The sequence below is a fragment of the Phragmites australis genome, chromosome 10, assembly GCF_958298935.1.
Source record: "Phragmites australis chromosome 10, lpPhrAust1.1, whole genome shotgun sequence".
Classification (NCBI taxonomy): Eukaryota; Viridiplantae; Streptophyta; class Magnoliopsida; order Poales; family Poaceae; genus Phragmites; species Phragmites australis.
Window position 1 is genome coordinate 35,013,919 of NC_084930.1, and position 22,406 is coordinate 35,036,324.

The window sequence follows — 22,406 nt, forward strand, 5'->3', positions numbered from 1 at the left end:
CACAGAGGAGATTATCACTTTTTGAGAATGTTGTTTGCTTTCCATATGAACATACACCTCTATAAATGTGATTAGAAAGATATAAGTGCTTAATGCCTATTGAGTCATTTCCTAGTGAATTTAAAGTTTTAATCTTTGAATTCATAGGCAATATGGCTCAAATATTTCCTTGGAATTTTCCCCCTCTTTCTTTGGTTTTTATTTGCCGATTTTAAAATTATTATAAGACAGCCTTTCAACAAATATTTGAAAAGGAGTGTTTGAGAGGGTGAGATTTCACTCAAACTGGTCCAAACATGTGTTTTTGTTGTGTGTTGTTGATAGTTTGGACTCAGCGTGAGATTTTAGTTCAGTGGAAATCTTTCATTCTCACCGGATGATTCGGTGCTCCTGTGGTTAATCTCAACAGATCATCCGGTGCTTGGTTACCGGTGTTTGCTAAGGTTTTTGGAAAACTGTCCGGTGCTCTTTAAGTTGGCTTCATCAGACCTTCCAGTGTTCATATCAGAGGCAGAAAAATCACAGTGGAAAGAAATAGTCCAACGAGTTCAAAGTTTTGTTCACCGGACCATCTGGTGTGCTTACTGGAATTTTTAAGACAATATGGTCCGGTGGGCATAAGGTCAGATGTCGGACTATCCGGTGTTCAGATTTCAGCGGAGATTCAAAATTTCAAAGGTTCTGTTGATTTGTGCAGCGTATTGTTCGGTGTTCACTTCTGCTATCACCGGACTATCCGATGCTCATATTTTCGGCGGGACCCACCTGTCATATATCTCTTGTCCGTTCGGCCGAACCTCTTCGATCTATCGGCCGAGCTCCTCACCTCCACCGTTCTTGCTACCTCCGCACCAGCCGCGCCGTGCCACCCCAAGTTTCACGCCTTCGGCTCTGCCTCCCTAGCTCGCCGCCGGCCACTTCCTCTACAGCGCTGCCGTTCACTTTGAGTTTGCGTCGCTGCCTTGCTCACACCGAGCTGCCGCCGCAATCGCAAATCTCCTCAGCGCTGCCACCATTCGAGCTCGCCGCTAGCCACAGGACAACCACCAAGCTCTAGAATCATCATCTCGTCGTGGTGAGCTGATAATCCTTCAACTTTCTCCAAATCGTCAAACCCTAGCTCGATTTTCTTCACATTCATTCAAATTTGTGCAAACTTCAAGCAAATTTGAGTCAAATTGCTTCAATTAAGATCATACCCCATGCAATTGGACTTCAATTAGTGTCACAATATTGAATCCCTAGCATGTTCATCTAAATTCTCCACAAATTAGGGCTTAGGATTCAAATTTGGCCAAATTTCATTCAAATTTCAAACACCCGAAGCTCTCGCTCATCCATATTGCATCTTTTGATCTTCTAGATAGGTCATGAGCGTCGTGACAAGGGCAAGGCCATCGAGCAACCGAAGAAGAAGAAAACAAAAGAGCAGAAGGAGTGGGATCGGGCGATTACAGTCGCCGATGCCCCACTTTCTCAGCGAGGTTTGTAGATCAGAGGCACAGATGTGACGCCTCGCATTAGTCCACCCGCACTTATCAGGCAGCCGGGTTGGGATCGACTCCGTCCGGCCAGGAGAGCCGGAAGAGGGCTCATCAGGAGCCTCAATGAGAGTCTGATTCATAGCAGACAGAGGAGCCACAACCTCAGGGGGAGATCAGATTATTGGACTTGACATCTTACAAGTCCCCTACGATAAAGAAGCTCAGATTTGTGCCGATCGATGAGTGGTTTACCGGATGAGAGGGTCAACCCCAGGTTCTAGACTATACTCTAGGAGAGCTTTCACGCTTCTTATCTCAGGAGGAGAGTCAGTCTGAGTGTACATAAGAAGATTAACTGGCATTATCTTGAGTTGGCAGCTGGTAGAGTTGATATGAGAGCTCACTTTGAGTCTGTTCCTGGTCTAGCTGAGTTAGTCTCTGGAGTGAGCTGATATGTTGAGGATTGGGTAAGAGTGTTTTATGCCACGGTCTGGATAGCACCTGAGAGAAACTTCATTCAGTTTATGTTCCAGGGTGAGAGCTACTGACTCTACCGGAACAACATATTAGAGGCGTTGGGTCTTCAGGCGAGCTCCCGGTCACTACATGAGGTTGTTCACCCTCACGCTCAGCCACCCTGCCGTCCTCTTGTTGGTGGAGTTTTCCCAACAGACGAAGAGATCCAACCAATCTTCAGGCCGCCTTTTGCTCCAGGATCACCGAGAGTGCCAGATATGTTGATTCCTGAGGCGAAGGCGTTACATCTGGCATTGAGACGCAGCCTTCTCTCGAGGATAGGATATGGAGAGGCGATCACCAGTTTGTAGCAGTGGCTGATTCTATCCATCCTCACTCACCAGAGATTTGATGTGGTTCATTTTCTCCTTTGCGAGATTGAGGATGTGATTGCTAAGGGGATGACCATGGCTAGATAGCAGCCTTATGCACATTTCATATCCCACTTGATTGCATATTCGGTCAGATTCCCCTAGTTTGTCCAGGCCTACGAGCAGTCGCCTACACACTATAATGTGTATGCTCCCACAACACCTTCAGACAGGCGACGAGGCCAGCGTGCGATGTTTCATGCTCAGGAGCAGATGCCAGCTGATGTTAGAGAGAGAGCAGCAACCGAGGATCAGGCCCTTGCAGCGGCCTAGGCAGCGCTCCCACACGCATTTCACTTGAGTGACAGCGACTCAGATTCGTCAGATCTTGAGTACTTCCCACCGGTCGCTAGGTCACATAATGTTAAGGTTGGAGGGTCTTCTCAGGCTGTTCCCACTTCTACAGTTCCTTCAGCTCCTGAGACAGCGACCTTCGTGCCCCCTGCTGCACCACCGTCAGAGTTTATTTCCATTCTTCAGCAGATGCAGTAGCAGCAGGCAGCCTAGGCAGAGTAGTAGGCCAAGCTATAGGCAGATATGCTTCGGCAGCAGGAGCAACAGCTCATGATGATGTAGTCACTCCAGCAGCAGTAGCAGGCCACCTTAGCAGCTCTTTAGGTCGATTGAGATAACAATGACCGCATGTTCACGTTCATCTCTGGATGTCTTGGGTCTCTCTTTCAGGTTTCAATTCTACAGCTACCAGATGCTCCTTGTACTCTAGCCCCAGCACTTAGTCCTCTCCCGGGCAGTGTTAGTGGTCTCTTGGGTACACCAGTGTCAGCATTCCCGTTGTCACCTCTCTTTAACACTGGTGCGTTCTCTCAGCCTGTCGGGACTTCGACGAGGCCAGTACTACCTTTGTTGTCTACTCCTTTGACTGGCGCTCTTCGCTTTGAGGACTCTCCACAGCCGACAGTGCCGTCTTCGTAGCCATCCGCTCAGACTCCTCCAATTGTTTAGTCTGCCTTCGAGGAGCTCGATGCAACACTACAGGAGATGGCTACTCAGGGCACCACTACTACTACCAGCTCGGCTTTAGCTACAGTCTCAGAGGCACCCTCAGAGCCAGCTCTGCCTCCTCAGCCAGTTGTTGGCCCCGCAACTGTTGAGCTATCGGATTCAGATACAGACTCAGGCTCACAGTTCGAGGTGCGACCATCGCCAGTAGTGCTGACTTCCTCCTCTCCTCCGGCTCCGGATGTTTAGGAGTGTGCTCTTTTTGGTGCTTAGATGCCAAAAGGGGAGAGAGTCTAAGTAATAAGGGGAGTTCTTTTGGTAGATGAGTTGGTGGTGATATGCCCTAGAGGCGATCGAGTTTGCGGATTGGATCTACTAATGGGCTTTAATTAAAGGTCCATTAGGGTTTAGAGTCATAATGGGCTTTAATGTTGATTAAAGGCCCATTAGCGTGCTCTATATAAGAATAGGCAGGGGCCAAGGCGCATTGAGTTTTTCTGAAAAAAACCGATCTTGCCACCAAAAACCCTGGCCGCCTCCTATTCCCGAACTTCCTTCGAAACCCTAGCCGGGCGCGCGGTGCTAGCACATCGGCACACGGCGATTCCATCCTTGTACGTGTGGATACCGTAGAGGCGCTGCTATTATTGCGATGCTGATCTGCTCGGGGTACTCGGGACGTGCTCGGGGTACTCGGGACGTGTTCGGGGTGCTCGGGACGTGCTCGGGGTGCTCGGGACGTGCTCGGGGGTACTCGGGACATGCTCGGGGTACTCGGGACGTGCTCGGGGGTGCTCAGGACGTGCTCGGGGGTACTCGGGTCCTGCTCGGGTGTACTCGGGACGTGATCGGAGGTACTCGGGTCCTGCTCGGGAGTACTCGGGACGTACTCGCGAGTACTCGGAAGGTGCTCGGGACGAGGTTGACGATCGACTACTTGACGCGCACGACGTTGGATTGGTCTGCTCCAACTCTTCTTCTGCTACACTGCTCGTCAAGTGGTAATGATTCATGATCCCCTACTCGCATGGTTTCCTGGTTGAATGCGGTAGAGAAAATTTATTTTGTGCTAGCGTAGCCTACCTGTTACCCAACATGAGTGACTAGTGAGCTTTCTAGTTCATAGACTTAGGGGGGAGCTTGTGTAGTATAGGGTTAGAGTGTTGGATTTTCGTGGATTTTGATGTAATGACAAGCTATTTGATTCTTAATCGATGTGTTTCGCTTGTCATCGCATTGTGTTTCCTTTCGTGCTTTGTTTTAATTCTTATTCTACTAGCATGATAGGTTGTTCTAGTGCTAGGCTTTCTTTTGCTTAATTGTTATATGCCGTTCATTTCTTAGCATGATAGGATGTTCTTCATTTCCATTTCTTAATTCCTATATGTTGTTATCAATCATCAAAAAAAGGGGGATTGTAGCATCTAGGTCCCTAGGTAAGTGGTAAGTGTTTCGATGATTAATGTCAGTCATTTCATTGTGACTAATGCGTTTGTTTTGAAGGGAATTGATTTTTTAGTATACAATGATTGAATGGGTTTTCTTGGTCCCTCATGGAATTCTATTGGTCGATCAAAAGGATATTTGCGTCAAGACTAAGAATCTTCTAGTTCTAAGTGTCACAAGGTGATGAAGGACACTTAGAGTAGATATTGATCTCTTTTTGTCTTTTTGACTGTACTATAAAGGGGGCTAAGTGTTGTAGCTTGATCTAGTTGAGTCTAGACATAGTTGAATGCACACTATACAACCATCAACAAAAACAATGAGAAACACACAAGAGCATCAACAAAAAAAAGAACAAACACAAAGGACTCATTACAAACCCACGCCAAAAAAAAGTTGACACATATGTAGGAGTATCTAAAAAGTAGTCTTGGTATAGCCTCAAATGTCCGACTTGTCTATTGCGATTAATATATTGATGTCAAGACATAGAACCATCATATCGTGGAGCATTCATACGCTTATATTGAATGTGGCATAGGTGTAAAGTAAAAAGAATATGTTCATCGCCATCATTGTTCGATGAGGATGATGAATCTAAGAAAGATGGATGACTCATTTCGGGTAGAGGAGAAACTACAAGGCAAATGATTTGGCTCAACAACTAGCGGAATGGCCTTCCATATATATACCCGAAAAATGTAGCCGTTGGAAAATATAGCCGTTGGAAATATAGCTGTTAGAAATATAGCTGTTGGAAGATATAACTGTTGGAAGATATAGCTGTTGAAAATATTTGCCGTTCGAAAAGACGTCGTTAAAAACAATAACCGTTGCAAATGATGCTGTTAAAAATATAACGGTTCAACTTGCTAGTTACATGATAGTAGTAAAATATATATGAATTAAATATAAAGAGCCAAAAATAGAGAAGTCACTAGAGTGCGCAGAGAAGTAAGGAGTGAGTCTGGATAGGAAGACTCTGTTTAGGGATATAAGGAGCTAAAAATAAAGAAGTCACTGAAGATGCTCTTGGTCCTTACATCAAAATACAGTAAAACAAATCAAGTAGTACCGGCAGAATTTGCTCATTCAACGTCTTAGTCATTACATCAAAATATAGTAAAACAAAATAATTGATGACCATTGTTTTATTTGGCGGTAAAAATACGAATTTGTACAATATACTTGAGCGTATTTATTGAAATAGACAATAAATAACTGTATTCACGAATTTAGCATCTGTATTCGGCACACGGTGTGCCAAAAATTGTTTTTCGGTACACGGTGTACCGAAAAAGGCATCTTCGGCACGCCGTGTGCCAAATACAGGGAACAATGTGTATTCGGCACACCGTGTGCCGAAATACACTTTTTCGATAATCATGTGTCGTCACGTCATGTCGCGTCACGTTTTACTTTTTATTTTCTTTACACTTTTGCTTTTTTGCTTTATGCTGTCGGCCGGCTGGATTCGTGCCAATTTGCATCGCGCGTGGCAGAGCGGCGGCTATAAAATGGCTCCCTCCCCTCCATCTTCTGCATTCATGTAGAGCGAGCGCGAGCAGAGTGACGGCGAGCAGAGCGAGTTGGCTGCGTGAGCACGAGCACGAGCAACATTTGAAGCAGCAGTCGAGCACGATGAGTTGTAGTGCAGCAGCAGTCGAGCGCAAGCAGGAGTAGAGCAGCAGCGCGTGAAGAGGACAGCCTTCCGTAATAGTAAGTACATAGATTATGTATGTACGTAATATTTAGATTAGAAAATGTAATTAAAGTAAGTAGAGTATTTATTCCGTTCGAATACATTGGTTAAATGGTATTAAGTTGATAAAATAGAGTAGGTATAATATTTGCATATTTTATGATGTTGTGATAGAATCTTCTATAGTGTAACAGTAATTTTGATCCTAGATTATGTATGTACTTAATATTTAGATTAGAAAATGTAATTAGAGCAAGTAGAGTATTTATTTCGTTTGAATACATTGGTTAAATGTTATTAAGTTGATAAAATAGAGTAGGTACAATATTTGCATATTTTATAATCTCGTAACAGAATCTACTATAGTGTAACAGTAATTTTGATCTTAGATTATGTATGTACTTAATATTTAGATTAGAAAATGTAATTAGAGCAAGTAGAATATTTATTCCGTTCGAATATATTGGTTAAATGATATTAAGTTGATAAAATAGAGTAGGTATAATATTTGCATATTTTATGATCTCGTAACAGAATCTATTATAGTGCAACAGTAATTTTGTACGTAGATTATGTATGTACTTAATATTTAGATTAAAATTAAAATTAGAGGAAGTACAATATTTATTCCATTCGAATATATTGGTTAAATGGTATTAAGTTGATAAAATAGAGTAGGTATAGTACATACACCTAAGTAGTTATTTGTCCATTTACGTTTGTTTAGCAGAGACGCTATGACTATCCATATTTATTATGGAGAACGTTCCGATGTTTTGCATGGGAGACACGTATCAATTCAGAACTACCAGCGCGTAGAGAGTACGGTTGAGCTACTTATTGATTTAGAAGGCTTAAAATCACATGTTATGAGCCTTGTGTTTGAACCAGCAGTCCTATAATGTTGTCCTAGAGGGTGTGCGGCCACGGCTTGTGCCAAAAAGCTCGCTCATTGTCCATACGTTGTTCGATTTGAGAAGGAACAATGCATGGGCTTTGTACTCATGCAAGGTATTAGAGGAGAACTTTGAAATATGAGTGTACGTATACATAGTATCACGACTGGTGCAAGGTAAAGCGATGCCTAGCGTGGAAGGATCAGACCATCATGTGATGCATGATAAGGCGGGAGGGCATGTTGGGGAGGGCACTTCCGGTACAGAGGGACCTGAAGTGGACTATGATGAGGTAGATGCAGGATGCATGGATGATGAAGCCGGTGGTAGTGGGGATGAAGAAGGTGCTGACAACGATGACCCGGTGCCGGCGATCCAGTACTTTCATGGTTCTGGGCTGTTAGATTGTACCATCGTTGAGAATAACATCCTATCTAACTGGGGATACCAGAATAGCGACATCCAGGTGGGACAACGGTTTTGGAACAGGGAGGAAGTCATCCACTTTATTAGCAACTATGTTGTAATCACAAGAAGGGACCACAAGTGCGCCCGGTCTAACTATACGGAGTATGAGGTCAGGTGTATCAAGCACCCGAATTGTCCTTACTTCGTACGAGCACATAAGCCAAAGCACGAGAACTATTTTGTGCTGAGTAGACACACCCCACATACATGCAGCGAAGAGACTGTTGGGAATGTGAGCCACGCTGTTGATGCGAGGTTTATAGCCTAACTCCTCATCAACCTTGTTGGCACAAACATATGTTTGTCGCCAAAATCCATTATGGACGAGGTGCAGACTAAGACGGGTATACTTATCAATTACCACACCGTGTGGCGAGAAGACGTTGAAGATGCTGTTTGGAAGTTTCGAAGAGTCTTACCACTATACCCCGAGGCTATTGCAGAAGATTGCCATGACCAATCCAGGGACCCAGTGGGCCATGGTGGATGAGCCGATCAGGCTGGAGGATGGGTCATACAGCAGCACCGACCGATACCTCATTAGGTTTTTCTAGTCCTTTGCCCAATGCATCGAAGCTTTCAGACATTGCAAGCTGGTGGTATGTGTGGATGCCACATTTCTTAGCGGTAAGTACCATGGTAACCTAATGACAACGATGGCGGCGGATGCAAATAATCAGATCATTCCTTTCACGTATGTAATGGTTGAGAGTGAGAACAATGATAGTTGGCTGTGGTTCCTCACCTTGTTGAGGACACGTGCCATCGGCAATAGGGAATGAGTCTGCATCATCTCAGACTGCAACAAGGGCCTCTTGCATGCGTTGGAAGTGCTGCATGACAGCACAAACCACTCCATTGCATGGCCTGATGTGGAGAGAAGGTAGTGCATGCGACACTTAGGTGCGAACCTTTACTCAAGGTACCACAACAAAGGTCTTGTAAAGAGGTTCAAAGGGTTGTGTCTTCAGAACCAGCAGACGAAGTTCAACGAGATATGGCGAAAGTTAAATGAGACCACTCGAAAGATGATGGAAGAGCAGGAAGCACAGGAGGACCATCTGCGGATGCAAATGGTGGGGGGCCAAACCATCATTAGTCGTTCACGTGCTACGTTTAGCCAGTGGATAGCGGGAAAGCCGGTGGAGCGTTGGACCCTGATCCATGACACTCACGATTCCAAGTTAGAACATAGCGTTTGAAAGATCGTATTTTACTTTTGGTTACGAAAATATCCCATCTAAAATTATTGTCTCTCATATTATGTATACGATCATGACAACAAACATAGCGGAGGTGTTCAACAATGTCCTAAAGGGTGTACGTGGCCTCTCGTTGTGTGCCATCATTGAGCTCACATTCTATAGAACGGCTAACTACTTTCAAGACCGTGGTATAGCTGCAATAGAGTGCAGCACGCGGTTTGCATCTAAGGTGGAGGAAATCATATCCAGAAGGAGGAGTAAGGCACACTTTCATAAGACTAGAATCTACGACCAGGCCAACAATAAATTTGAGGTCATATGTCGTCGTCGGTACACTTCAGGATATAGCGCGGGGGACACCATGCAATAATGTCAAATTGGTCCTCACGAGGTGAAGTGCATATGCAATAAGCCAAAACTGCACCATATCCCGTGCTCCCATGTCTTGTGCTGCTTGCAGGGACATGGGTGGCAACGATGGATCACAATACGTATGACCTTATTTCACGATCGATGCACTGAGGAGCACATGGCTTTCAAAGATGTGTTCCTTCAACATCGGAAGTAGCTACAAAGCAATCGAGGGGCCTAAGTGGGTACCTTATCCCAGAGCTCGATGCACAGATCCTAGAAGGCCTAGAGCCACGAGGCTCCAAGGTGACATGGATGCAGCAGATGCTATTGATGGACTACGTAGGTGCAAAATATGCAAACAATCTGGGTGGTTGTGCCCTGCGTTCTAGGGGTACGACGTACCCGCCATGGACCCGTCCCGTGCCTCCCACAGTAGGTGCTTGTCCAGTGCTTATGAGGCACATTCTCGGGAGGCACCTTCGTCTGCGGCCCATCATGTGACACGTTCTTGTGCTAGAGCTAAGGAGGTCACGGAGGCTCCTGTTCCGAGCAGTGTACACTGAGTTCACAACCCCATAAGTTCACACAACCTACTCAGGCTATGCAGACTCCTCCACCAGTATTATCAACTCACCACGAGGACGTCATTGACTGCACGCAACAGACGCCAACCTGGAGCGGCACACAAGATTTTGACTGGGCTGCTGCATTGCAAGCGGGCAGCTTCACCGAGCTACTGAGCGGCCAATACCCCCAATATCCCGATGCACCTGAGGGTTCACAGTGGTACCATCAAGCTGAGACTTCAGCATTTCGGACTCCATCCGAGCACGTACTACCGGCATCCACACTCCCGCATGACGATCCTATATTGTGGTACATGCAGGGCCGAGTTAGCGGTTCTAGATACACATTCGGTGGAGTTGGAACAAAGCACGACAATGAAGATGACGACCAAGGGCACACGTGGCAGGGGCCAGCTCAGGCCGCTAGAATGAGGGCCACACACCCGCCAAACGCTTACACTCCTGGGGATTGCTTGCGGCATCGACATCGTTAATGAGCCAGTGCAATATATTGTGTACTCATCTATTTTGTGTACTCATCTGTATTATGTGTTATTCACTATATTATGTACTCATTTTTACTATGCCATACACTTCAGTGTTCAAGTAATTACATTTAATTTACATAATCTTTGTCAACTAATTAGGACACATAACTTATTTATGAGTAACTTATTAAGTATTTGTATATATCATTTATGATATTTCATACATGTTTAATGTTTATTAAATAACAAGCGATTCGTGCTTTGGTGCAGAGCAAAAAAGTTGCAGTCAAAGATCAATACCTATATGGCGGGATATTCTAGTACTAGCTACCCATGGACACCTACAACGATCGATATAGCATTAAATGCCTCCTTGCAGGCTGTGCATGGAGGGAATGATGATTCTTTCAATGAGAGCAACCTAATCCAAGTTGTGTCTAAATTGCATGCAAAACCGCCATGCTCTGCATTCATCGTTCCACTCCTACATGTAACAACCGACGAACCTTAGGGCCCTCTTGCATGAGCGCCGCCAAATATATCTCAAGGTGTGCAAACTGGCCAACCATCCTTCTGTGCTGGGTTTTTGTATGAGGCAAAGAAGGACGACGATGTTGCCCGACCAGTATGCATCCCACATACAGATTCGTCATTTTTTATTTGGTCACCATACTTATCTTATTGTTATTGATTCGAATGCTTCTCTTCTGCGTTAGGCGTTCCCAGAAGACACAGAGTTAATCAACAAAGAAATCCCACACTTCTTGGCAATGCATATGCTCTTCGGCAGGGATGTAATACCTGGTTCGCGTAGAAGACGACGAAGATTAGCGAACCTAAGGGGTATAAGAGCTGATGATGATTTCATGCCACCAATACCTCGACGTTCCACCAGCCATATAGGAGAAGGTTCAACGAACACTACAAGGGGACGTTCACACACCACATCGACATAGTGTCCAACCAACAACAAAATAGGACATGCTCGTACCGTGATACCTCAAAACGACGACGACGATTTCATGCCACCTCGACCCCTCCCTGCGAGGCCTCCATCTCCGGAGGACCGTGAAGATGATGTTGGATTTCCTTGTACCCGTCCTCCTAACTTTCAACCACCACCTTGGAGACGACAACCATCTTACCCTGATAGCCTTGACTGGCACAACTGGCATTCTTTCGCTAATGTACGTCGTCACTTTTCGCTACCATCTTGAGATGATCAATGATAAAATGGTTAATGTTGTGCATGTTCAAACATACCTAAGTGTTAAGACTGCCCGCCGCCTTAGAGACTATATGCTTTTTTTCTCATACATTTTGAAATGTACAGTTAAATTAGCAACTAATTTCTAATTTTGTTGAAAGTTACTAATTACATGAAATAACATTACACCGGTACATAAAATGAAGTGCCAACTCACCGAGATAAAATGATAGTTAAATTAACCACTCGTTTCAAATTTAGTTGAAAGTTACCAATTACATGAAATAACATAATACCGGTATCAGATGATAGAAGCGAACCGATGCCGGTCACAATCATATTTGCCACACACCAACAAAAAAATCAGGTTTTTCGGCACACCGTGTGCCGAATACATGTGATTTTCGGCACGCGGTGTGCCGAATACGCACTTTCCTGTATTCGGCACACCGAATACATATGATTTTCGGCACATTGTGTGCCGAATAGTACACCGTTTGCCGAAAATGTCTTTTTGGGTACACTGTGTACCGAAAATGGATTTTCGGCACACCATGTGCCGAATACCATTACTAGATTTGTAAATACAGAAAATATTATCTATTTCAATAAATACGTTCGAATATATTGTACAAATTTGTATTTTTCCCTTTAGTGGCCTACCTGTCCTTTGTAGCAGACATGCCAATCTGGAGGCTACAAAAGTTGTCACCGACCTGTTCAAACAAGAAACTAACGTGTCAGGTCAGACAACATTCCTCCCATTCAAAAAATTGGCACTTGGTTTGATAACCGTAAACAAAGTGCCGTACATCATAAAATGATTGATGGTTGTATAGTTGTATCTAACATCGAGTTTGTTGTATGCAAAATTGGAGGACAGAAATATATGAATTCAGAACTTCAGATAACCAGTAGGAGGCCAAGTAAATCTTTGGGAGATGTAAGAAGTCAGCATGATATTAGGGACTGTTTGGTTCCTTCTTTTTTTTCCTTTTGCTTCCAAGAAATCAAAAGTCGAACTAAACAGTCTAGTAGTAAGCTAGTTTTTTAAGATGAAAAGCTGATTTATGAGAAAATAAACTAAAAACTGAGAAGCTGGTTGAAAGAAACTTTCTGAATTTTAGTGTGCTGAGAAACTAAAAATTTATTAAAAAATCAATAATAAAAAAATAACAACCAGAAGCTAGAAAAGTCAAAAGTTCAATCAAACAGACCCACGGTGCTTCGAACGATCAGCACAATAGCTCACCGTGCATGTGAGAACTAAACTGAACTAAAGTGAAGAAGCATAAGTATTTTGCAATTTGGTATTGTATCTTGCATGCTGCATACCATATTTCACATTAGGGTGGCACAGGCCAATAAACAGTTAAATGTTAGTGTATAGTACACATTAGTCAGAAGTCAGCACAATAAGAAATGTTTGTGTGTAGTACACTATGCTATTGACCAATACAAGAAACCAAGAGGATATATATACGAAGAACAATAAGAAAATGTCACCAAATTTTTTCTCTAGAATCATACAAGAGCACGAAATCCATCCCGAGTCACTTATCTCAATTCGAGAACATTTTCTTATAAAATATGACATATTGCCAAATCTATTTATAATCAAACACTTTTGAATGAGAGACATAAGTGACACAAACTAAACTCTAAACATGATACAAAGAGAGCATGCAACTAGCATGTTTAAAAAAGAGCAACTTAAGTAGTTGATTCATATTAACACGACATATTATGTTATTCCACACATCATATATGCTATGTTTCAACAATTATTGTGGTTCAATGATTCTTGATATGGTAACATGCATGTAATTAACAACTTGACAAGGTTACTAAGAGTTTCGGTGGTTACCTGTGCCACACGGGACTGCCAAGGGCCAATTCTCCTCAAGTTTTCCAACGTGCAGGTTTTCCTCTGCAACAGAAAGTATCACCAAATGAGCGATGGCCTGTACTGTTTTTTATAGGGCAATCAAGACTTGAAACAACAAAGGCTAATTGGAAAGCCTGGCTTGTAGGTACCCCTAATTTTGTTTTTTTAGAGGATTGCCCTAACTTTGTATTGCTCGATGCTGACTGCAACAAGATCGTTACTTGTTCAGAAATGAAATCAGGTTGGGAACCTCTGTCGCCTGTTGAATGCGTCAAAAAAACAAAGGCTAATTGTAAATCTATAACATATATTATCGCTCCAAGATTTGGAGCGCTCTCATATGTTCGGGCATTGTAGCTACTGTAGCAGTAACCCTACATATATGTATGTATAGATATACAGATACACATATATACATATATGTATATATTTACACATATAATATAATTTTATTTTCGAAAAATTCCAAAAAAATATTAACAGGAATATTAGTTATATTAATAGATCGACTGAAATAATCTAAAATACAAATATATATATATATATAACTCAAAAAATATGAAACAAATTTTGTTAGTTTCGTATTACTGTTGTCTACATGTTAAAATTATGTGCATACATGAAAGTACTATTGTTTTCTCTATAATTAAATGAATGTGTTAAATATTGATAAATATTGAGATATCATAAATTGGTTTCTTTTGTCATGTTCTGTAAAAAAAAGGGCGCGACGTAAGCGCGCCAATCCGTCTAGTACATACTGTCAGCAGAACAAGTATGGCAAAGAAGAGTGTTCATTGAATTTTGGATATGTGGCATATCTTAAAAAATGCAAAATTTGTGTGAATCGACAGGAGGGGACAGCGGACCTAAGAGCATCTCTAACCGATCCCTCATCCCACTCACCATCGCTATATTTAGCAATCGAGCCAAAAAAATTGACTCCAACTGGCTCTATACTCCACTCGCCATCTCCTCCGATCGCTTGCTACATTCATTGAACGGCAAACGCGTTCGCTATCTCTGGAATGGACGATGACCTGTGGACCCACTAAACAGTACTCGACAGATCTAATTCCCCTTCCCATCTTATCTCTTCAAAATAGTAGTCTTCTGTTGCTCCAAAAATCATAGAATTTTTTGTACGTGTTTCATAATTCGTATGCAACCTATTTTAATTGAATTCATCTAAAAAGTCTGTGTAGACTTTAAACTAAAATTCTCTAAAAAAAGCTATTTTATAACTTTTAACAATTGTTAGGGCCTCAAATAAATTTAAAAAATATGAAAAATTCATTAATATTCTTCTTATGTGATGAACTAATTTCTAAAATTATTTTTAGCCCTAGGTTATATGGTGAAAAGGTGAATTCCTCTATAATGCTCTAATTATATGCATTTTTACCATTTAATGTGATATCCTTCTTTTAATTCAATTTGAATTCAAACCAAATTCAAACATATACAACATTTAGACGTTGGAAATAGCCATTAAAAATATTTTTTATTTATAGGATACTAATAAAATATAGGTGACCAGAGTTTAGGGAGTCGGTTGGAGCGCGTAGAGAAATAGAGAGAGAATCTTTTGGAGATGCTCTCTATACGAAGATATAGTGAGCGAGATTTAGAAAGTCGGTTGGAGATACTCTAACATAAGGCATGCGGGTTCATATGAACACAACCCCCCCCCCCCAAAGGAAAATAAACCTGAAGCAAACAAATCTGCAAGAAACATGACATACTCAAGAGGAGGAGGAAATTTTCTACAGAAAAGAAATCTAAGAATTCTTCCAAGGGTAGGGTAGGTTAGGGTTCCTTACCAATCGAAACGTGGAGGGAAATTGGGACTGGTCACCAATCCACGGCAGCTGGGTACCAGCAAGGTGAGGACGAGGAGGCGGTGGAGGCCTGTTGGATCTGGAGGGATGATGCGGAGGGGGAAAGGGGCTGACAACACGGAATGAGGGAGCAGGCGTGGCGACAATGGGCGCTCAGCCTCTCAGGCTCTCCGCACTTGGACCCGGGCACTCGGTAGTCGACAACTCGGCACTTCGCTCTCGGGCGGTCGGGCCTTGGGTTGACACATGGTCTTAACCCACGGTTTGGACTAAAAAATTGAACCCATTTAAACCCAAACCAACTCATTCTAACTGCTAGTCCAAACCGAACCAACTCATTAGACATCTCAACCCATCCCCTACCAAACCAAATCAATCCAACTCAAAAACCAACCCACTAAAACCGGTTTGAGACCAAACCATTACCAGGTTTAATCGCGACATAGGTGTTGTATTGTAGAATCAATCAGACACATTGTCTCCATATGGTAAAGGAAGTTCAAATGCTTTGATAGAAAGTAAGGGTGTGTTTGGTTGCTCGAATATCTCTCAGCCTAGCCTGGTGAATGTGTATAATTTCATAAATAAATGAGTTTGGTTGCCCGCATCTACTGTTCCAGCTAGACTCGGCGAATGCAAATATACGGACTCATCCTGGCCCGCCAGATGCAGGTCTACATCCACTCATGCAAGTGAGCCTACTTGTTAGTATCACAAAATTATGTTCATGTGAGTAACCGATCATAATCTTAACTCTTGAATCTACTCCTACGGTCTCAGATTCAGTCAACCAAATAGAAACTTAGTTCAGCCTGTCCAGACAGATACAACAAACCAAATAATCTTCTTTTCAACAAATATAACTCTGCTAAATATGATTCCCAGTTTGCTTATACAGTGCTAGTATACAAAACCTCGTCTACAAAATCAAACACACCTGAATGATTTCCTCCAGCAGCCCGGTCTTTCTCTATTTTTTACACGAATTAGGTTATCTCAGGGTCTGTTTGTTTTTTATTGTGATTCTAACAATCCAGATTTTGATTCTCACAATTTAGAATATGGATTGTTAGAATCTAAATTGTATAATCTAAAACAAACAGCACCATATTATTAGAATTTCTCCTCTTCTCTCTCCTCTCACAGCGCGCAGGAGCTGATTGTTGCATGGCCGAGCTCGTTTGGAGTTGTGCCAACGCCGTTTGTACGCCGTGAGCCACCCCAGCCCGCCTCCTCTCGCTGTCTTGTGGCCTTGGCCTTGACACCATCGCCGTTTGCCGTTGATGCCCTCAGCTAAAATGGCCGGCCCTCTCGCAAATCGAGTGCAAGCAGTAGTAGCTCCGCCTCTCCTTGGACTCCCCACCATCGAGATCCAACTGAGAATCTCACCCGTGAGCTCCTCCGCCGTTGGCTGTCTTCCCCACATGGTAGCCGTGCCGAGCTTCGCCTTCCTCTACTCCGATCGCCCCGTCCCCTTGTGTATCTCCTGCTCCGCCACCCCTCCGGCCCAACCGATGCCACGGTGAACTCCACCATGCCTCGTTGGGTTGCGCGCTCCCTTCTTTTTTGTCCCATTCTATTGCAGCATGTTCCCATCCTAGCTTCGAGCCGCCACATTGTCATTACTTGGGGTACTCGATACATGCTTGAAGTTTCCAGCAGTTTCCTCAGTCGTCGTGCCTTTGTTATTGCTCCACCTCCGGCTGGCTCTCTGTTGAGCAGTCGGGGTCTCTCCATCCCTCACTTGCATGGCAACAGCCAGTGAAGCTCGGAAGAGAGGGGAAATGGAGCTTGAGAGAGAGGAGAAAGAAACGAAATGCTATGTTTGTAATAGCAATTGTGAGTAAATATGTGTCATAATCTGATAGAAGAAGTATTTTTCTGGGATTATAAATTATAACATAGTCTAGCCCTATATTAGAAATTTTGAATTGTAGAATCGGTCTACTCGTTTTTGATTATATTTTTAAAAGGTAGAATACACGATGACGGTAAAAAACAAAGAGGCCTCAGATTGGCTTCTTAATTCTGGAGCATTCTGGACCCTTCTGGATGGAGGCTAGCTAGCTGGGGTCGTCAGAGTAGACCAGGCCATTCCATTGGGTCCACAGGAAGACTCAGAAGAGAAATTAGATAGATTTCGGGATCGATCGATCGATCACCTCTCAATCCAGTCCTCTTAAATAGAGTAGATTGCGGGCGGCGCGGCGCGGCGCGGATGTCGTCGTCGTCGTTTCCACCGTCGCTCCTGCGCTACTACTGCCACCAGTGCGACCGCGACGTCTCCATCGCCCCTCCCGCCTCCCCCGACGCCGACATCCTCTGCCCCCGCTGCGCCGGAGGATTCGTCGAGGAGCTCCCCCCGCCCCCCCATCACCCCTTCCTCTTCGATCTCCGCCACCCCAGCGACCTCTCCGCCTTCTTCGGTCCGCCCTCCCCCGCCTCCCCCAACTTCGACACCTCCAACTTCCTCCATGACCACTTCGGCGGCCTCCTCTCCGGCGGTGCCACCATCCAGATCGTCCTCGAGGGCGCGCCCACCCTCGCCCCAGGCCTCAGCCTCGGCGACTACTTCATGGGAGCCGGCGGCGGCCTCGAGCAGCTCATCCAGCAGCTTGCCGAGAACGACCCCAACCGCTACGGCACCCCGCCCGCCGCCAAGTCCGCCGTCGCGGCACTCCCCGACGTCGCCGTCTCCGCCGACATGATGCAGGCCGACGGAGGGGCGCAGTGCGCCGTCTGCATGGACGACTTCCACCTCGGCGCCGCCGCCAAGCAGCTCCCCTGCAATCACGTCTTCCACAAGGACTGCATCCTCCCATGGCTCGACCTCCACAGCTCCTGCCCCGTCTGCCGCTTCGAGCTGCCCACCGACGACCCGGACCACCAGCACCAGCGCGCTTCTGCTCCCGCTGCCTCTTCACCCAGGGTGGCCGAGAGAAGGTTCAGGATATCGTTGCCTTGGTCTCTCAGGGCCGCCTTCGGTGGTGCCACCACCCAGGCGGAGACCAGCAATCTAAACACTCAGGCTCAGGAGGGCAGGAGGGACGATGACGCGCCTTCTGGTGGCAACAGCAGCAGCAGCAATGCAAGTGGTGGTCCTCATCGTGGATACGATGATCTTGACTGAAGGCTTCGCAGCCTTCTGATGAAGAGGGGCGCAGGGGAATGAGGAGGTTCGATATACCTGCAGATTTCAGGAAGCAATATGCTCTATTTACCTGTTATTGTGTTATTACATTTTAGCGGGAACTGTCAATTTACATCATCTGTTGCTGCCTTCTATACAATCGACGACTGCCAAAGAAAAACAAAAATATGCCATCCTTGTTTAATGTTTGTCAATCATCTCTGCATTCTATATCTGGTGAGTAGCCAGCAAAGCATGGCAGCAATTGGTAATCAGGGTCTTGGTTACGGGATGGAACCAGTTGGATAGCTGTTACCTATCCACGACTTCTGCTGGGCCGTGCAGCTTTCCCTGCATTAAAATGATTTACTAAGCAGTCAGACTGCTTGCATTTTTCTTTTTAGTTTATTAGTGTGTATGAAAGCGCTTGTCGATTATGATGTCCTTGAGTTTATGGTGTCTTGTTTTTATCTTTGTTGGTTTGGTTCAAAGCTTCTGTAGTCTTATTGGGGCATGGGTTTGCTAAAAAGAAGTGCAATGTTGAGCAATTCTAGATTTGGAAGGAGTTGCACTGTGCAAGCTGAAGTAGGTTGCCATTTATGACCGTTATATCATAGATCAATGTTGTATGATAGTCAAAACTGCAATGATGACTCCCTTCGAGAATAGATGTCGAAGCAATATCATCCTGTTGATCTTGTGACGCTGTATGGCCTGATGTTGTAATCAGGTTTAAATGTACTCCAAAGATGAAAGATAACATATATTCATCTATTGTGAACCAAAGTAAATGTGGATACAAAGTTTGGACTTTTTTTTTTCTTCTTGAGAACTTAGAATTTGGAGGTATTTAGAAGGTAGGGTGTACCTTAGCCGAATGATGATGGCTTAATATTATTTGATATATGCTGTGTTTATAAGTTCTCAGAATTTTACTTCACCGTATGCCCTATTATGTTTTTGGAGCATCACTTGAACTGTCAGCTCTATCATTAACTCATTATGTCATAATATGGTTTTGGGTAGGTTTCCACAAGTGATTCATAATGTCATAGTCTTGTTTTTCATTTTGCAATCTATTTCTTGTTCCTAATTATTTTTTTAATAAAAAAGTTACAGTTTGTAGTCATCTATAGCTGTTACTTTTATGCGTGCTCCTTGCTTTTTTATTCAATTGTTAATGAAAAGGGATGGGTTCCAGTTTGTTTAGAAGTTGCGCTGATATGACGATTGATTAAGAACAGTTATGATGTATTCTTTTTGAGATGCAGTAATGCCTTCTCTATTGGGGGAGGAACGGGACAAGAAACTGAAACTTGTTTAGTGAGCTAGGTTGGCGGCCCGGGACTGATCGAAGTCTGGGCACAATTCGGACCAGCTTATTTCCTTGTAGGCCAAGATAGTGATTTGCATTATGTCTGGTGGGCAAATTATGGAATCAGTGCATGCTGTTTCATCCTTGGAATGCCCGAGTGGGATGCTGAACATAGTTGGATGGTTTACTGACGAGTGGTTTCTGATGCAGGGCAAGGTAAGGAGGGACCAGAGGAGATGTGCGGTGGAACGAAAACTGGCGCCGTAGTCTCTTGTTTGATTTACTGGTACGTAATATTCTGTATGTACTGGAAGCGAAGAAGCTTTATTAGCTTGTCCGTACGTCGGAGCTGGCCTGGCCGGCGGTGTGATTGGTTTGTGTTGATTGTTTAGCTCAAAGGATTCTTTCGGGTTTGGATATGGAAGCAGCAGATAGTCTACTGCATGAGCTGGGGGTTAGAAAAGACGCAGATGGGCAACTCTGCCTGCCTGGGGCTGGGGCTGGGAGGGCCGTCTTTCAAGCTAACGGACCCAGAGGCCAAGGGACGCGGATCCTTGGACGAGCTGCGGGCTTGGGCCCCACGTGTCAGTGGGCGTAAAGTTAAGTCGGTGTTCAGCCATACAATTAGGGGAAAATGCAAAAATTCCTCAAAAGTTATTTAGATTTTGATTTTCCCTCTGAAGTTATTTTGTTGAAAAAAAAAACTCTTCAAAAGTTTGGCTTTGTTGTAAAACCCTTAAAAAATTAAAAAAAAATAAAAAAAATTCGTAGCAGGTTTTAAAATTATCTCTAGTTTTTTTTTAGTATTTTTGTGATTTTTTTTTAATTTTTTAAATTTTTGGGTGTTTTTTAATAAAGTCGAATCTTTGGAAGGTTTTTTTTATTAAAAAACAACTTCTAGAGGAAAATTAAAATACAGGTGACTTTTAGGAAGTTTTTATATTTTTCCATATAATTAATTATTTCAATAGCCCACGAGGGGCTCGCTTCGCATGCCAGATTTATTTTCCCCTTATCTCTTCCACTAACCCAATGCAACTTTATGCAACTAATCCATACTTTCTTTACCAACGACCTACTGCCTTAAGCTCTCTTTTAGGGGAAAATATAAATTTAGATAATATATCTGAACGTATTTATTGAAATAGATAATATGTGGGTGTATTTACAAATCTAGAATATGTATTCGGTACACAGTATGTCAAAAATTATTTGTATTTGGCACATTGTGTGTCGAATACAGGTAACAGTGCGTATTCGGCACACTGTGCGTCGAAATGTCTGTTTTCTGACAATTTTTTACGTGTGTTATTATTTTATGTAATTACCAAATATGGTTGTGGCTGGCTACGGTTCGTTTCTGTCATCTGATACCGACATGTTATTTATGTAGTTGACAACTTTCAACTAAATTCGAAACTATTTGCTAATTTAACTGTCATTTATGCTGGTGAGTTGGCACTTTATGTTATTGGCAAATTTTAACAAAATTTAAAATTATGTACCAGTGTGTTGTTATTTTATGTAATTGCCAAATTTTAATAAAATTTAAAATTATTTGCTAATATAACTGTATATTTCAAATTGCACGAGAAAGAAAACATATAGTCTCTAAGGCGGTGGGCAGTACAACATTAACCCTTGTATCATTGATATCTTAAGATGGCGGTGGAAAGTGACAATATAAATTAGCGAAAGAATGTCAGTTGTGCCAGTCAAGACTATCAGGGTAAGATGGTTGTCGTCTCCGAGGTGGTGGTTAAAAGTTGTGAGGACGGGTATAAAAAAATCCAACATCATTTTTACAGTCATCACAGTCCTCCGGAGATGGAGGCCTCGGAGGGAGAGGGAGAGGTGGTATGAAATCGTCGTCGTGTCATCTTGAGGTATCACAGTAGGAGCACGTTCTATTTTGTTATTGGTTGGACATCATATCGATGTGGTGTGAACGTCCTCTTGTAGTGTTCGATGAACTTTCTCCTGTATGGCTGGTGGAACGTCGAGGCATTGGTGGTATGAAATCATCGTCCATATTGGTCTCGTCATTTTCAGGTAGAATAGTAGAGGACGCTCTTGTACCCTTTAGGTTTACTGATCTTCGTCGCCTTCTACGGAAAACAAGTATCACACCCCCGTCGAAGAGCATATGCATCGTAAAGAAGTGTGGTATTTCTTTATCGATCAACTCTGCATCTTCTGAAAACGTCTAACACAGAAAAGGAGCATTTGAATCAATAACAATAAGATAAGTAGGGTGACCAAATAGAAAATGACGAACTTGTATGTGGGATGCATACTGGTTGGGTAACATCACCATCCTTTTTGCCTCATACAGAAACGTAGCACAGAAAGATAGTCGGCTAGTTCGTATACCCTGAGGTATATTTGGCGGTGCTCGTGCAAGAGGGCCCTAAGGTCATCGGTTGTTACATGTAGGAGCGGAACGGTCAACGCAAAACAGGGCAGTCTTGTATGCAATTTGGACACAGCTTGGATTAGGTTGCTCTCATTGAACGGATCATCCTTCCCTCCATGCACAACCTGTAAGGAGGTATTTAGTGCTATATCG

General features: G+C 43.6%; 1 protein-coding gene across 6 annotated transcripts; it reads left to right on the forward strand.

Moving 5' to 3' along the window:
- Window positions 1-17,513: 17,513 nt before the first annotated feature.
- Window positions 17,514-21,267, forward strand: LOC133931054 (E3 ubiquitin-protein ligase RING1-like). Of its 6 annotated transcripts, none has more exons than XR_009911842.1 (3): window positions 17,514-18,568; window positions 20,048-20,123; window positions 20,230-21,267. XR_009911842.1 is itself a non-coding variant. In XM_062377888.1 (2 exons), the coding sequence occupies exon 1, from the start codon at window positions 17,611-17,613 to the stop codon at window positions 18,520-18,522; it is 912 nt and encodes a 303-aa protein (XP_062233872.1). In that variant the 5' UTR covers window positions 17,514-17,610; the 3' UTR covers window positions 18,523-18,568; window positions 20,048-21,267. The 6 variants fall into 6 exon arrangements, 1 of the variants encoding a protein (XP_062233872.1); XR_009911843.1 differs by having other exon boundaries at window positions 20,266-21,267; XR_009911840.1 differs by having other exon boundaries at window positions 17,515-19,943.
- The last annotated feature ends 1,139 nt before the right edge of the window (window positions 21,268-22,406 follow it).